General features: G+C 35.1%; 3 protein-coding genes across 3 annotated transcripts; 1 reads left to right on the top strand and 2 right to left on the bottom strand.

Moving 5' to 3' along the window:
- The first annotated feature begins 2,428 nt into the window (after positions 1-2,428).
- LOC149910123 (uncharacterized) lies at positions 2,429-3,492 on the top strand. Its single transcript, XM_090107278.1, has 2 exons — positions 2,429-2,469; positions 2,845-3,492. The coding sequence occupies exons 1-2, from the start codon at positions 2,458-2,460 to the stop codon at positions 3,433-3,435; spliced, it is 603 nt and encodes a 200-aa protein (XP_089963404.1). The 5' UTR covers positions 2,429-2,457; the 3' UTR covers positions 3,436-3,492.
- A 1,097-nt stretch (positions 3,493-4,589) lies between these two features.
- LOC149910122 (uncharacterized) lies at positions 4,590-5,610 on the bottom strand. The gene is made up of 2 exons (XM_090107269.1): positions 5,225-5,610; positions 4,590-5,035 (listed from the first exon to the last, which is right to left on the bottom strand). Exons 1-2 carry the CDS (start codon positions 5,490-5,492, stop codon positions 4,641-4,643), a joined length of 663 nt encoding a protein of 220 aa, XP_089963395.1. The 5' UTR covers positions 5,493-5,610; the 3' UTR covers positions 4,590-4,640.
- A 4,856-nt stretch (positions 5,611-10,466) lies between these two features.
- On the bottom strand, positions 10,467-11,917 carry LOC149910121 (uncharacterized). Its single transcript, XM_090107259.1, has 2 exons — positions 11,519-11,917; positions 10,467-11,361 (listed from the first exon to the last, which is right to left on the bottom strand). Exons 1-2 carry the CDS (start codon positions 11,784-11,786, stop codon positions 10,967-10,969), a joined length of 663 nt encoding a protein of 220 aa, XP_089963385.1. The 5' UTR covers positions 11,787-11,917; the 3' UTR covers positions 10,467-10,966.
- Positions 11,918-17,760: the final 5,843 nt, after the last annotated feature.

Genomic DNA, 17,760 nt, shown 5'->3' with positions numbered 1-17,760 from the left:
CGAAACTAGTAAAAATATCTTGAGAAAAAAAGGTGAAAGAAACTCAAAGGTGAATCATCTTCTGGCATGTCTATGTAATCATCCTCCTCACCTTCTTCTATTGTCGCTTGGTGACGGAATTGAGTTACTCTCCAATAATAATTGTAAGTCAGCTGAAAGTTGTTTTTTTTTGGTCTTTTGTCTTTGACTGTGGGTGGTTTCTTAGTACTTATTTTTCGGGGTGCTAATCAAGAAGCTATTGGTGTTATAGGCGTTGCAGGCAATCTAGGAATAGCAGATAGGGATAGAACATTTTAATAAAAAGACTCGCCAATTTACGCACGAAAGACTCTGGTCATCAGCAGGTCTATCAAAATCTTCGGAGTGTAATTCTTCATCGTCGGATGTATCTATTGTTACGTTAGCAAGGGAATATGGTGCAGGAGAAAACAAGGGGTGGAAGAATTAGTACTTGCATCATGCCATTCAGTTTCCGAATCTGATATTTCGCTAGCATCGGAAGGTGCATGTTCATTCGGCACTAAAGTAATAATTTTACTTGCGCGGTTAGGCTGTTGGCAAAGAAAAAAAATCCAAACTCAGAACCATAACCAAACAAGCAGAAGCACCCACATTTTGGCGGTGTCCGCCGCAGCGGACATAGTAATAAAGTGGTATTTTTCTATACAATTAGCAATGTCCGCTGTGACGGACAAAACATTTTGGTTACAAATAAACACCATAAAAATGTAATAAAGTGTGTATGTTTTTATAAATAATGATTGAAATGTTTATTATCTAATAAATAAATATATAATTCAATTCATTTTTCCACAAAAAATAAGAAAAATAGGTATAAATACCTTGAGCAAAACAGGTGGCTGCATTTTCGCAGACATTTTACGTCCCAATTGACATATGCAATGTTGTCACAATCATTACTTAATTTTTTACTATTTGTTTATGGTATAAATAAACATTTAATCGATTAGAAATCGATGAACATGAAATAAAAACTTGGCAGGATTTATTTTAAATAAGTGTCCGTCACACCGGACTATACCAAATTAAGGGTTAATATTTATTTTTAAAATTTTCTTAATAACTAGTATACCTACAGAAAGTAAATATTTTTTTACTAGATGTTTGCCAAGTATTGCATTTTGTTACATTCTATTAAATGTCCCATTACTTCTAAAATGTTTGAATATATCTGAGAATAAACCATAATAACTTAACTAACTATATTTTTTTAATTAGGCATCTTTAGACGTATGAGTAAAACAAAGCCCAAAATGACTAGGTCGTTACTTTTGGTAAAAAGGGTTCTGAATATGAATATGATGAAAAATAAGTTACCCATCTGATAGAATAATAATGTTCAAAAAAATAGTTATTAAAAATATCTAAAAATCAATTCAAACCATTTAATAAATTCTTTCTTATTCTGACTTAAAACGGTACTAAGAGTTTTCTATGAAATTTTCCGGGCTAGTTGCATTTTCCTGATAATTTCATCCTCCCACGCTTTTATGGCATAAATAACATGCATAACCGCATATAGTTCTTGCAAACTTGCTTTTAACAATTATATGCCAAGTTGTTAGTAAAAAGTTTAGTTAATACAGATTAAGGATAGGTATAGTTAGATACCTGTATAGTTACAATACCTATATAGTTACACTAGAACAAAGGGGTTGAAAATCGACTACTATAAATAATATTGTTAGTTCTGAATGTGTGTTAAAGTGTGTTTTATACTTTTTGAATCTTAACAGTCCGGTCAATTCAAACAATGAAATTTATGTGAAATAATCACAATTCCTATAGGTACTTAGAGCCAAATTTTTGTAGTCCTTGGGTTGCTAACCTTTGTCGAGAAAAATCCGAATAATAATTATGTATTTATATGTGTCGAAGCACACATGGGATCGATCGGGCGAAGAAACACGCAAATACTACTGAACAGATTACAATGAAATTTGGTATGATGAAGATCCAGAATAAGACATAGTCCACTGTTTATCCCAGAAATCCCATAGCAACGGGAAAACGCGGGCGAAGAAATACGCAAATACTACTGAACCGATTAAAATGAAATTTGGTATGATGAAGACCCAGAATAAGACATAGTCCACTGTTTATCCCAGAATTCCCATAGGAACGGTAGAACGCGGGCGAAGAAACGCTAGCAAAGGACGCTGTTATCAATAAATAAAAGGTTCTATAAATTACACTAATTCTGATTTCGGGAAAGGAAAGACGCTATAAACGTATGCAAATTGCTAACCTAAATCTTTATGGTCTATTTATTTCCCTGATTACCGGCCTTGTGCGTCCGGATTTTAATGGACATTAACGAGTACTAATTTTTTTAAAAGATCAACCACATATGACGCCACACCCTAGTTTTACTATAAAAACTAAAGTTTTCATCAAATTGGTATTAGTCAAACGGACTGAATCATCTAAGTCACCATGGCATCTAAGGTAAAATACTTAGTTTAGCTTTAATTTATTTTAAAAGAAATATATATTCTCTACATTTTTAAAGTGAAACTTTTATTACATCGTCTCAAACTTTTTGGTCTGTGTAGCGCATGTCGCGTGTATCGCGGCTGCCGAGTAGGTATACCTACTCGGCAGCCGACCGTCACGCGACATGCGCTACACAAAGCAGTGTTCGGAACCGTTCGAACAGTTTCACTTTTACCGTGGTTTCATAAAACCACACAACATTTTTTTTCTTCAGCTAGATATATTTTATATTCTGTGATTGATTATTTTCAACTAATCATAGAATATAAAATATAAATCTAGTATCATTATACCTTTTACAAACTTGTGCACTTTTTTGTTCCTTAGTTCGTCGCTCTTCTCTGCGCCTTCGCCGTAGCCCACGGCTCAGTGGTGCCTGCTGACAACGAAGCGTCCAGCTTTGAATACGGCGTAGCTGACCCAAACACCGGCGACTACAAGAACCAAGTGGAGAGCCGCGTTAACGGCGTCGTCCGCGGCCAGTACTCCCTTATCGAGCCCGACGGCACCAAGCGCATCGTCGACTACACCGCTGACGATGTCAACGGCTTCAATGCTGTTGTACGCAAAGAGCCAGCAGTCGGCGGCGTCGTTGGTGCCGCTGCTCCCGCCGTGGTCGCCCCCGCCGTTGTCGAAGCCCGCTCTTATGCCGCTCCCTCCGTAGTCGCGCCCGTGACGTACACCCGCTCCTACGCCGCTCCCTCCGTGGTCGCGCCCGTGACGTACTCCCGCTCCTACACTCCATCTACCGTCGTCACATCGCCCGTGTACGCCACCTCTGCTCCTCTGGTCGCTGCCCGCTCATACTCCGCCCCCACTGTATACAGCAGATCCTACTTGGCTCCCAGCGTGTACTCTCAGGCTTACTCTCCCTACTACAACACCTACGGCACATTCCCAGTCAACTACAGCTACTAAATTCTATAAAAAAAGAGGCAAATAAAATGTAAATAGTGTACATTTCTTATAAAAAGTTGTATAATAATATATTATATTCAATTACAGTTGAATTTCACACAAAATGTGTTTTGTTTTGAACTTACTTATTAAAATACCTATGCACTTCATATTATTATTTTTACAAAAATAGTTTTGATAGAAATTAATCTTACGATATCAAATCGGACCAGTAGTTCCCGAGATCAGTGCGTTCAAACAAACTAAACATACTCTTCATTTTTAAAGTGAAACTTTTATTACATCGTCTCAAACTTTTTGGTCTGTGTAGCGCATGTCGCGTGTATCGCGGCTGCCGAGTAGGTATACCTACTCGGCAGCCGCGATACACGCGATACGACCGTCACGCGACATGCGCTACACAAAGCAGTGTTCGGAACCGTTCGAACAGTTTCACTTTTACCGTGGTTTCATAAAACCACACAACATTTTTTTTTTTGTGTGGTGTTTCTCAATATTAGCCGGAAGAGCCCTAGTCGAACGGGACAAACTCTTCAGCTTTATAATATTAGTATAGATAGTATAGATAAAAATATGATGTTATCTTGATGTTATCAACCAACGCTCACGTGCGCACGTGCATCGTGCTTTTGGCGCAGATATTGGCTATTATAATGTTCATGGTACTGTTATTTCGACTTTGTAGTATTTCCTTAAACACTGCAAAATACCCATTAGTATCTCTATTTTATGGATATAAACAAAATAAGTTGAAAGAGTTCTTTAAGTTCTCGCAGTGGATGTTCCATCTACCCGGACTAAGCAGTTCGATTCCACATTCTTCATTCGAACCGCAAGGGACTGGAACGCACTTCCTGAATCTGTGTTCCCCAATGAGTACAATATGGAGGACCTCAAGTGAAGAGTGAACCAGTACCTACTAGGGAAGTGCGTACGATCTTAGACCACATCTTAGCATTCCACCAGACGGAATTGTGTTCAAGCGCTTTCCTATTTGCAATAAAAAAAATATTATATTGAAAATAATCAAAATTTGATATTTATTAAATGCATTACATAATATTTAGGGCACACAATTATTATGTTGGCTATTATGTAATCGGTCCCTATAAAAACAAATACTGCATAATAAAAAGTCAAATTAAAGACATTGCGGCAATTAAATTTTGTATTTAAATAAAACAGTAAATATATTTTACATGTTTTTATTTTCTTCTAAATTTAGCTAGTCGCATTCGTTTTAGCAACAAACTTGTTTTAATTCTCTCTCGTTTCAACATCTCTTGCTTAATTTTAAAATTTATATCAAACATTTTTCTTGCTTCTTCTCTTTCCTCAGTACTAAATCTCATTTGCATTTCAATTTCATTAATTTTTTTTCTTTGTAAATCTTGTTTCTCTTCTAGAATAATATTAATATTGTTGGCGACTTTGTTGTCCGTGTCATCTACATTAACATGTTCAAATTCTTCTGATGATGTTGTGGTCATGTTGGTGTCTGTGTCATCTACATTGACATGTTCAAATCCCTCTGGTGATACCATGGCCATAATTCTGTTAAACAATGGGTCGCTACATTCAGGTTTTGCAGGTCCATCCTCTAAAATATTAATAAAATTTTTACTGTTAAAACTTACTGCGTGACGGACTAGCGCAAATTGTAAGATTCGTTCCAGTATCACAGAGCAAGTAATATTGTTTCAGTATAAGTATAATTAATCAATCTCACTTTCTAAACATTATTCTTTTTGTTAGTAAATACATAAGCATATTAAATGAAGTTGTTTACCTGTTTGTGTCATGCTCAGCCGGACAGTCCTTTTGGTGAATTTTTTTAAGCACTCCCATTGAGATTTCAAATTTTCAGCTGTTCGATAGACTAAATCGGTTTGCGAATTATATTCTTCCGATATTTTAACCCACTCTGCGTTTTTTTGTTTCATTGACACGCTATCGGTGCGTTTACTTTCAACTATGTCATAATGATCATTTACCAGCTCCACTAGCAACATCTTTTCTGACAAATGCCAGTTCGGACAACGTTTTCTTTCCGACATTGTATTACCTATATTATTTAAAACTCAAATTAATATTACTACAAACAAATCACGTAAGTCCACAACACAAATCGATGAAAACAATGAAAACATATTCTTGAATTGTTGACAGTTAACAGTTGACGTTGAAACGAACGAACGAACGAACGAACGAACTGACGTATAATGCTAGGCGTCCACTAGGCGGATCGGGCCGGGCCGCATCGCAACCCAAAAATACGCCGGCCTATGTTTTGTATGAAACATCGTCCATTAGCGACGGATCGGGTCGGGGCGGGCCGCAACGCATTGGCGGATATCGCTTCGCAGGCGGATTTCTGCCGGCGGTGGGCTGCGGCCCGGCCCGCCCCGACCCGTCTAGTGGATGCAGGCAGGCGGATGTGAGCGGCGAGCGTCTGTTAGATAAAATCCGCCTAGGCGGTCCGCCGCGCCCCGTACAGGTGGACGCAGGAGCAAACAGCGCGTCCATTAGAGACGGCCCGTTGCGATGCGACCCGCCCCGATCCGTCTCTAATGGACGCCTAGCATAATTCGACTAAAGTAAAAAGTTCGCTCATGCCACAGCTCATGCTTCGTGTAGACCAAGAAGCTTTATATCTAATACACTGGAGATTTCAGTATGAACATTAACTTGTAACAAGAAAATATGACCTTGAATGACGCCTGTATGTTTATTAACGTGATAACGTTTTTAAAATCGTTTTAGTCGGGTGACATGTTCAGAAACTTGTGTCACACCAAAACCTCACGAGCGCGATCGCAGGTATAACGAGAGAGAGACGGACCGATCTCCCGTCTCATCTCGAGCGCTGCCACTGCATTATGTTATCACTAGACATCGGATTATATGCATTTGCATGTTTGCTTAAGCAAATGCATAAAACTCTCTAATTACGGCGTTAGTGCATATTTTAGCCTTTTTCCCCAATCGTGCATATTTCGTTAGTAGCGGGAGCGGGAGGCATGTGTGACAATGACGTGTAAGCGCGAGCGCAGTGGCTGACTCAAGACCTCAAGAGCATTGATGCCTACATCAACGGCACAGGTCGGGCCCTGCCTGTACAGATTATGAAAAATGAAAGAAATGGCGTTTTAAATAGTGTCCAATGACATCGGTTGATGTTGAGAAGTCGTCCCACAGTATTACTTTACTCTATGGAAGTCGTTCTCGGCGTAAAAATTGATACTGGGTGACAATAATAAAAAATTTGCGTTAGAAAATTTGGAAAAATGCTTAATTGTATATTGCCACAAAAACTATATTTAATTTTAAGAGAATTTGGCTGTTTTTGAACAATATTTGATTATAATAAATAAAAATAATATAGGTTTTTTTATTTTGTATTGTGCATATTTTAGGCATATTTGTCGTTTTTAGTGCATATTTCGGCCTTTTTTAGTGCATATTTGCATGCATATTTTGGCATTTTGTTAGTGCATATAATCCGATGTCTAGTTATCACGTAAACATCTCGATCGTAAACCTACTTTACAAACAACCAATTTTTTTTATCCCTTTCACACCTAACTCACTACCTAGGTGTGAAAGGGATAAAAAAACATACAGGCGTCATTCAACGTCATATTTTCTTGTTACAAGTTAATGTTCATACCACAGATTCATACTGAAATCTCCAGTGTATTAAATATAAGCTTCTTGGTGTAGACTGTAGTTTGAAGGCAGTAATAATACATTTATTTTGTTTGTATAATATTCTCATCTTATTCTCATCCATCGTTCACTACATGGAAATGGGAAATACCTATACCAAGACCCATACCTATTTATTTCGGTTCACTCATATACCTACGTCAACTGTCACAGTTAACCAAAACGTTTATACAGGGTGTCCCACTATTGGTATACTAAGCGCGAAGGGTCTTGTAGTTTTGCATACACTGATCACGTAAAAAATACTTAAACAACAAAATTACGTCAAAAAATTTTTGCTAAATTTTTCCTGAAAATTCATGTTTTCTTTTCTAGCTTCGCGCAGCCGGCATATATCGCTTATCTAATGTGAGCATTTTGTCTATGAAAACATAATCTTAAACGATAGCTCACGTGCTGGTAGCAAAGTTGGGCGGGTTGCTTGTTATGGGTGTACACATACAGTTTTAAGAATTCATTTATTTGAAAAAAAAATGCGTCTGGAATTTTATAAGTATTTTTTACGTACTCAGCGTATGCAAAACTATAACCTCCTTTGAGCTTAGTATACCAACAGTGGGACACCCTGTATACGATAGTCCAAGGAATAACTAAATTGGAGTTAGTTTATCCGACATATGATCTAAGGATAATGATCTAAGGACGTATAACATGGTAAAATGTAGAATAAAATAATCGAGTAAATGAAGCAAATCATTTTCTTCCTCTAGACTCTGGGGTATAATATTTCATTTTGAAGCATTGATGTAATTTTATAATACTTATTACCATGGACGTATAAAAAAAGACGGACGCCATTTTACGAACAAACAACGTGAAGCCACCGTAGTAAGCTAGCGATCGTGTAAAGACAATGAACGCGCACACACTCTCACCATAGTAAGCTAGTCGGCCGCCATTACGTCGTGAACTACCGACTGATTAACTGCGTCACTGTTTCACAAAAAATATTTAAAATGATGTCTTGCGTGGTTAAATGGTGTCGCAACAGTACAATTTTAAATAACAAAACACAAGGGATTACATTCAACATGGGGAGCAAGTTATTTCTTTAATGTTTTAATGACAAAATTATTACGGCAAAATTTATAGAAAAAAATACAGCCGCCATTGTCATCTAGGACAGCTGTTGCCATAGTGTTGCCATGGCAACATGTCACACACACATGGATGTGTCGCCGCCATTCTCGGAGCAATTAACAAGCCTTGATAAGTGCTCCGAGCCGCCATTACTATGCTTCACTCAATGTTTAGGCGATACTCCATCTGTCTTTTTTTATACGTCCATGCTTATTACTAACATAGTTTCTAAGATTAATTTATAGGTACTAACACAAATATGGATGAATAATATCTGGATTCCAGATTACTATATTATGTATTAATAATCTAAAACATAAATCGGTCTACAAATAATGAATCTTAAGGATTAATGGATTTCTCAAAAAATAAAAATCGCTTGCACTTAATAATTTATAATTATGGTTTGTTAACATTTTTCAATCCACGATTTCTGGGGATAAATAAGTAAGGCATTAGGCGAGTTTACTGGTACCAACATAATATTTTGGACTTATACCAAATGTGTAACTGCCGAATTAGAGTAATCTCTCACGAAGATAAACGCTTCCTTGTTTTATAATTATTATTGGACACATGGACGTATAAAAAAAGACGGACGGTATATCGCCTAAACATTGAGTGAAGCCTAGTAATGGCGGCGAAACATCCATGTGTGTGTGCCATGTTGCCATGGCAACAGCTGTCCTGATGACAACGGCGGCTGTATTTTTTTCTATAAATTTTGCCGTAATAATTTTGTCATTAAAACATAAAAGAAATAACTTGCTTCCCTGTGGAATGTAATCCCTTGTGTTTTGTTATTTAAAATTGTACTGTTGCGACACCATTTAACCACGCCAGACGGCATTTTAAATATTTTTTGTGAAACAGTGACGCAGTTAATCAGTCGGTAGTTCACGACGTAATGGCGGCCGACTAGCTTACTATGGTGAGAGTGTGTGCGTGTTTATTGTCTTTATACGATCGCTAGCTTACTATGGTGGCTTCACGTTGTTTGTTCGTAATACGGCGTCCGTCTTTTTTTATACGTCCATGATTGGACATTGGTGTGCTAAATAGATGTACTCCATATATGGAAAGCCTTAATATTTATATTTTCACATATTTGCTTGTCTACTTATTTCATGCTTTACTAAATATAACGACTCCTGGTTTCCAGTAAAAGACATTATATAATTTAGATAACCATAAAAAGAAAATTAAAATATCATATAAGTTATGGAAATTAAATGATATTTATTTATACTGAATCTTTAATAATGGTAATTTATTTTGCGTTAAAATCACAATTTGGTTGGCTCCTGGCTCCCATTTATTTGAATTGAACGTTCCATGGATAAAGAATCATCTTTTCTTAAAGTTATTATTGTTAAAGGATCTCTGGTTAAAGAAGCGAAGTATTCAAACTTCTATTTTATCGATAGGTACGAATTGTTTTCGATTAAACTATAAATTTTGAACGCCTTATGAAAAATGACGAGCAAAAACGTGTAACGTGGAATACAGCACAAGGAACATAGAAAATAAAACTACAGATTATATATTATTTTAGCAACATTTTTATTAAGAATTCCACTATGGAACAAATTTTTCCATATAATATCCATGCCTATTCAGATTGTAGGTACAAGTACATTGGATTACAACGGCATTTAATTAATACATTTATAAGTTCATAATATGGACTATTAAAATACCTGTATTTAAGTCCGATTACGCATATCATAAGTCTGAAGGTAGGTACAAATATTTTGGATATATACGTAATACGTGTCTGAACATATCTGAATGTACAATCACTATCATCACTACCACCCACAGACTAATAATAATATACTACGTATACAAATAAAACTGAAAGAATAGAATAAATTCGATCGCTCTGGTGGGTCACGAGTGGCTGAATTGGTCAAGCATCCGCCCCCGAATGGCGCAAAAAGTGCGGGTTCGAGTCCCGCCTCGTGATCGATTTTTTTATATTCTTTATAAATTTATATTTATACGTCATTTGAATGCCATAAAACCAAAAATATCAATTTCAAAAAGCTCTGTAGTTGCATATACCAGGCAAGTCTCCATCCGAAACTACCTTTGCCAGTTGCTGTCTATTTGTATCAGTTTTGCCCATGTTGGGAAGCAAACATAACAGTTAAAACCTAGTACAATTATTATTCGACTAACAAAATAATGTTTTATGTTACCACACGAAAAAATTCGCTAGGACATTAAATTAATTTAATAAGCCGCGCGGTCTTCAAACGGTAGTAAATTCGTATGAGCCTAGAAATTTGAAAAAATTAAAAAGGAATACAGATTCAGCAATTTTTGAGAAGTCGGATTATAGTGGGCGACAGATAGGCCACGGGCCGGTATAATGCGGGTCTACTGTAATTAAATACTTACTTACATAATTTACTTAGGGCACAGAATTATTAAACATTCTAACACTTAGGGTGCCTTAGGGTAGGTACCTACATAATACACATAGCTATTATGTAATCAGTCATTATAAAAACAAACAGTGCATAATAAAAAGTCAAATTACATTGCAGGCGGAAGCTTGTAACTAAGACTTTGTAGTCATTCATATTTTGTGTAGTTCTACTACAGTACCTCAGCAGAACAGTCTAGACAAATTTTAATCAATAGTGCTTTAGATATCTAATATAATTTATTTTGTTTTTTAAATAAAACAGTAAATACATTTTATATGGTGCATTTATTTTCTTCTAAATTTAGCTAGTCGCATTTGTTTTAGCAACAAACTTGTTTTAATTCTCTCTTGTTTCAACATCTCTTGCTTAATTTTAAAATGTATATCAAACATTTTTCTTGCTTCTTCTCTTTCCTCAGCTCTATATCTCATTTGCATTTCAATTGCTTCAATTTTTTTTCTTTGTAAATCTTCTTGTGTCTCTTCTAGAACAATATTATTGTTAACGCCTTTGGTGTCCTTGTCATCTACATTGGCATGTTCAAATCCCTCTGTTGATGTCTTGGCCATGTTGGTGTCCGTGTCATCTATATTGCCATGTTCAAATTCCTCTGGCGATATTATGGCCATAATTCTGTTAAACAATGGGTCGCTACTTTCAGGTTTTGCAGGTCCATCCTCTAAAATATTAAAAATATTTACTATTACAACTAACTGCAGGACTAGCACAAATTGTAAGATTTGTTCCAGTATAAGTATAATTAATCAATCTCACTTTCTAAACATTGTTCTTTTTGTTAGTAATTATTTACTAACATATTAAATGAAGTTGATTACCTGGATGTGTCTTGCTCAGACGGAGAGTCTTTTTGGTCGAATTTTTCAAACACTCCCATTGAGATCTCAAACTTTCAGCTGTTCGATGGACTAAATTGGTTTGCGAATTATATTCTTCCGATATTTTAACCCACTCTTCGTTTTTTTGTCTATTTGATGCGGTATCGGTGCGTTTATTTTTGACTATGTCATAATGATCATTTACCAGCTCCACTAGCAACATCTTTTCTGACATATACCAGTTCGGACTACGTTTTCTTTCCGACATTGTATTATATTTAAAACTCAAATAAAATATTACTACAAACAAATCACGCAAACAAACACAAATCGATCAAAACTAGGTTTATTGCTCTGAGATCAAAACAAATGAAAAGCACAGATGAAAAGTGAAAACTGAAAACCTTCTGAAAACATAGCTATCTGACATCTGTATCTGACAGCAGCTAATGTCACTTTGTAAAATAATGTTGCCATATTTAAAATAATAGTGATGAATTCAGTTCTCATTCAATCAGATGAATGAACAATGAGTGTGAATACTTAATCGTTTCAATCTATAAAATAACATTATAACAATATATAAATACATAAAATAACAATATAAGATATAAATTACTAGTAGAATGTAATTACAATCAGTTTTTTATTTGAAGTGAAACTTCTTTATCGGGGTTGGAAAAAAATTTAGTGTAACCAATGAGTGTAACATTTTTTCGTTACCTACGCGCCATCTTGTTTTTATCCCTACCACGTGTGATTGACGTATTTCTGTAAAGTTGCATATTATAGTATTTGAAAAATAAGGTCATAAAGAAGTTTCACTTCTTACGTGTGTGTACACTAGTACAGGCACACATTTTTTTATTGTTACGCTGCGCGCTGTTTAGTTATTGTTTTTATTAATTTTTTCGTTAATTGTTTCGTTACGTTGTGTTTATTGTTATTGTTGTGTTTATTTGATGTTATATTATTGTTACACACTAAATATTCACTATACGATCGAGGAAATTTGCATCATTCACGATTTTTTCAATCTTTCACGTTGTCACATAATGTTCTCTAGCTTATATCTAATACACTGGAGATTTCAGTATGAACATTAACCCTTCAATTCCCAGTGTCACCTGTAGGTGACAGTAGTTTAATTTTTTTTTTTCTGCCACATGAAAATTTATTTTTTTAATAATTCTACCACGTATGTAGCAAAGCTTATTAGTTGAACTATTCATGTTTTTTTTTTCTGGCAAAGCTAACCTTATGATAATTATCAAATTTGTTTAGTTGTCTTGTAACAAGAAAATATGACATGGAATGACGCCTGTAAGTTTTTTTATCCCTTTCAAACCTAACTTGCCAAGTTAGGTGTGAAAGGGATAAAAAAACATACAGGCGTCATTCAAGGTCATATTTTCTTGTTACAAGTTAACCCTTAAATTGATTTCGTCCGTTTTAAAGGACATAGTATTTACACACATGCTGGCGCTGTTATAGCAGACCTAAGCTTTGCTAATCGGTATATTGGGAAGGTACTAGCTATGTCCTTCGCGTACATGCAGGTTTTTTTACCAAAGCGGAGTACAGTCGCGAATGGTGACCATTTGAAAATTGCAAAAAAACGGATCTCTTGACTCTCCTGATAAAATTGATAATAACTGTAAGTATTTTGGCTATTTTGCTTATAATGTTATATTATTAGTTAGAATACGATTGTAAGTATAGTATTTTGACATAATTTTTACATATTTTACAATATTTGGAACACAAATCTTAGTTTATATACGATGTCCCATAAAACGGACGTTGACAACTTGGAGTATATACTGGGGTATTCTTCACATGTCCTATGTAACGGACGTTGCCAATAAGGCCATCCATTTTCAACGTCATCATTTTGATATATATTTTCTCTATTTTTAATATGTTTTAGAGGAGTATGACTTGGCAATCAATAAAAAATTCCCTACCTATCTCTGGCGGAAGCTGATAAGTGTCTGGCGTTGAGTTGAGATGACGATTTTGAAGGAAATGTAGACCTATGGGAGTGATTTTACTATGATAACAGTGTCAATCATTTACCCCCAGCACCATACCTTCGGAATTATACGACATATTGATTTGAGACACAATGAAGACCCAAAAAGTCAGAATTTTTACCATCAACAAAATATTATTGCTGCAGAATTACAGCCATTACATGCGGTGCGAGATGAATCTTCCCTACTTCTCAGTAGTTCTTCAGCCACAGCATGATGTTACTTACCAGAAATACCACCCAATGTTAAAAAATTAAAATAATAATACCTTACAAATTAAAAAACTGGCAGAAAATGGATATAATATATTATGCCAAAGAATCCAAAAAAAAGCGATTTAAATTTCCTGTTTGTTTTGGTACTTCAGGCATGGTATACGACTTCTTTGCATACGATGAAGCAAACACATTTTAATCTGTACAATATAAGGAATGGGAAGAGGATTTTCTTGGTGTATTAGATAAGTTCTCAGGCTATATAATATTATTTATATTCCAATTCTTAGCATATTCTTAGGCTGTGATTTTTGGTAGTGTCGTTTTTTAAAATCCATTATTTTTAACGATATCGTTAAAGTTTTAACCAACATTTTAAGACAGATGTTTGAAAAGCTTATTCTAGATCGTCCATAATTATAATTTGATAATAATTTTGAATTACAGAGTTGAAAATGTGCATTGTATTCATGTACCACGGTTGCAGGAATAATGTGCAATGTCCGTTATATGTGACGGTTCGAACATGTACATATAATTGGCAGTGTCCGTTTTATGTGACATAGTGAAAACAATAGAAAAAATTTAAAATTTAAAATTTTTTTTTCATTTTCCTCTTTTCTATCCTAATTCCAACACATCCTCCAAATTTGGACATTATAAACACAAGTTATCTAGGGGTGACAATTTAAGGGTTAATGTTCATACTGAAATCTCCAGTGTATTATCTTATAATTTCTTATATATAAAAATGAATCGCAAAATGTGTTGGTAAGCGCATAACTCGAGAACGGCTGATCCGATTTCGATAATTCTTTTTTTATTATATTCCTTGAAGTACGAGGATGGTTCTTATGTAGAGAAAACGTAAATATGTACCACGGGCGAAGCCGGGGCGGACCGCTAGTATTATATAAGCTTCTTATATTCTCTTCTTCTTCTTCTTTTTTTCAAATGGCAACTCCCGTGTCCGTCCCCAGTGAGGACGGATTCTGCCAATGTCAAGTTTTGAACGGATGCATTCACGATGCAATACGCGATGCAATAATAATCTCTGATCTAAGCTCTGATCTCATGCTTCGTTCACTCATATACGTCAACAGCTGTCACAGATAACCAGAACCTTTATGCCAAAGAATAACTTATCTGGAGTTAGTTTATCCACCGTGTAACATGCTAAAATGTAAAATAAAGTAATATAGGGGCGGCCGTACAAAGACCGCTTCAAGCAGTTGACCGCGCGGTGAATTAATAGACATTCATTCACCGCCGTACACATATGACTGCTCGAACCGACGCGGACGTCGCGAACGCTTCAAGGCTTCAAGCCACATGCCAATTTATAATATAAATAAACATAGTTTAAAAAAAAATGTTGTGTGGTTTTATGAAACCACAGTAAAAGTGAAACTGTTCGAACGGTTCCGAACACTGCTTTGTGTAGCGCATGTCGCGTGACGGTCGGCTGCCGAGTAGGTATAGGTACCTAGGTACTCGGCAGCCGCGATACACGCGACATGCGCTACACAGACCAAAAAGTTTGAGACGATGTAATAATTATGACGATGTAATAAAGTTTCACTTTAAAAAGTAAAAACCACTCTTTACCAAAATAAAATCAAGCAATTTTTGTATTGTCCAGTGTCCTTGATAATTCATAAGTTTGTATAAAATCTGACCGTTTAAAATTTCAAGAAGGATCCTGACCGTAAGCTGCCATTTTTGTTATCAACTTCACAGCTTGAATGAATTACCATTTCTTTCCCACAGGTCCACATAAATATATGAATGCAAAACAATAATGTTTCGGTCACTAGACGATCTTGAATTAGTTACTTTCTTAGGTTACTTTGATCTTTACGATTAATTATTATTTGACTATGAACAGGAACTAAAATGTGAATAGTAGGTACACAGTAGTACCTTTCAAGTTCTACATAATTTAATCTGGACCTCATATACAAAAGTGACCAAACTAATAATAATACAATAATAATTAATCCTAATCGTTAACAAAATTGCTGAATCTACCTCCATGCAAAAGTTATATGAGCCAAATAAATTTATGTTGTACAGATCTCTTCCTCTAGGCTCCAGGTTTTAGGTAATATTTCATTTTGAAGCTTTAATTATTTATAAAGAAGAAGCATTAATCTAAAACTTAGATCAGTCTACAATAAATGAATCTACAATAAACGAATCAATATCTCGAAAATGGATTTCTCAAAAAAAAAATCGCTCGCAATTAATAATTATGGATTGTTAACCTTTTCTTCAACCCATTACCCACGCTTTCTGGAGATAAGTAAGGCAAGTTTTATAGTGGTACCAACATTTGAACTTATACCAAGTATGTAACTGCCAAATTAAAGTAATCACTCACGAAGATAAACGTTTCCTTGTTTTATAATTGGTGTGCTAAATTATAGATGTACTCCTTATATGGAAAGCCTTAAAATTTATATTTTACATTATTCGCTTGTCTATTTATTTTCATGCTTTACTAAATATAACAACTCCTGGTTTCCAATAAAAGACATATAATTTAGATAACCTTAAAAAGAAAATTAAATCATTTATGTTATGGAAATTAAATGTCGTAATATTTAAATACTGAATTTTTAATATTGGTAATTTATTCGGCTTTAAAATCACAATTTGGTGGGCTCCTGGCTCCCACTTATTTGAATTGAACGTTCCAAGGATAAAGAATCATCTTTTCTTAAAGTTATTATTGTTTAAGGATCTCTGGGGAAGCAAAGTATTCAAACTTCAATAACAATTAATGTTTTCGATTAAACTACAAATTTTGAACGCCTTACGGAAAATGACGAGCAAAAACGTGTAACGTGGAATACAGCACAAGGAACATAGAAAATAAAACTACAGTTGATATATTTTAGCAACATTTTTATTAAGAATTCCTCAATGGAACAAATTTTTCCATATAATATCTATGCCTATTCAGATTGTAGGTACAAGTAGTGGATTACAACGGCATTTTATTAATACATTAAGTGCATATTATGGACTATTAAAATACCTGTATTTAAGTCCGATTACGCATATCATAGTACAAATATTTTGGATATACGTGTGTCTGAACATAATATCTGAATGTACAATACTTAATATAAAATATATGAGAGAGACTTTGGTATAATAATTGTAGATTAGATAGGAAAGACTTCATAAAAGTAATAAATTTGAGTGAGAGACACGTATATCCACCAAGTATTTAACACAAAGCTCTGTAGTTGATACATATACCCGGCAAGTCTCCATCAGAAACTACCTTTGCCAGTTGCCGTCTATTTGTATCAGTTTTGCCCATCTTGGGAAGCAAACATAACAGTTAACCTACTACAATTATTATTGGACTAACAAAAAGAATGTTACCACACTAAAAAATTCGCTAGAACATTAAATTAATGTTATATTAAATTAATTTACTAAGCCGCGCGTCTTCAAACGGGAATAAATTCGTATGAGCCTAGAAATTTGAATTTCACCGGCAAGTCGTGAAGAGCACGCAACCGGTACTTAGCGTCGCATGGTCATACCGAATGCCAAATATTAAGTACACATGTAAAAGATTATGTACATCAACCCGCCGAACGCCCGCCACTATCTCTATATCATATAGTACAAAAATGAAGTTCAACTAATAAAATACCTATGTATAATCACACGTAGTGCTATTCTTACTGTTAAGGGTTTCATATAAAAAAGTCGCTTAAAAAAAATCACAGACAATCACTTCTCCTTTACACACGATACCGACCGATTATTCCTTCTAAGCATTACGTACAAAACCTTACTTAGTTTTACAACCATGATGGTTTACATACAATCTTACTCTATCCCCTAAGCCAGTTCTATTTTGTATACCCTTGCTCCTCCAAATCGCACCAAAGAAAAGTAAAAATCAATTTCAGCGAAGGTTCCTCAAAACGAAAGCTAATATTGTCAACGAAACCCGATTGCAATA

The sequence above is a fragment of the Colias eurytheme genome, chromosome 2, assembly GCF_061535395.1.
Source record: "Colias eurytheme isolate Ceu_HAF_F1 chromosome 2, ilColEury1 Martin Lab GWU primary, whole genome shotgun sequence".
NCBI classification, from domain to species: Eukaryota; Metazoa; Arthropoda; class Insecta; order Lepidoptera; family Pieridae; genus Colias; species Colias eurytheme.
This window is presented reverse-complemented; position numbering and strand designations above follow the sequence as displayed.

What these genes read in the sequence shown, in the direction of transcription:
- LOC149910122 (XM_090107269.1), bottom strand. Translation starts at nt 5,492, where the DNA reads ATGTCGGAAAGAAAACGTTGTCCGAACTGGCATTTGTCAGAAAAGATG. An exon ending in GCTGAGCATGACACAAACAG is followed by an intron (nt 5,036 to 5,224) that starts GTAAACAACTTC and finishes TTAATATTTTAG; the next exon opens with AGGATGGACCTGCAAAACCT.
- LOC149910121 (XM_090107259.1), bottom strand. Translation starts at nt 11,786, where the DNA reads ATGTCGGAAAGAAAACGTAGTCCGAACTGGTATATGTCAGAAAAGATG. An exon ending in TCTGAGCAAGACACATCCAG is followed by an intron (nt 11,362 to 11,518) that starts GTAATCAACTTC and finishes TTAATATTTTAG; the next exon opens with AGGATGGACCTGCAAAACCT.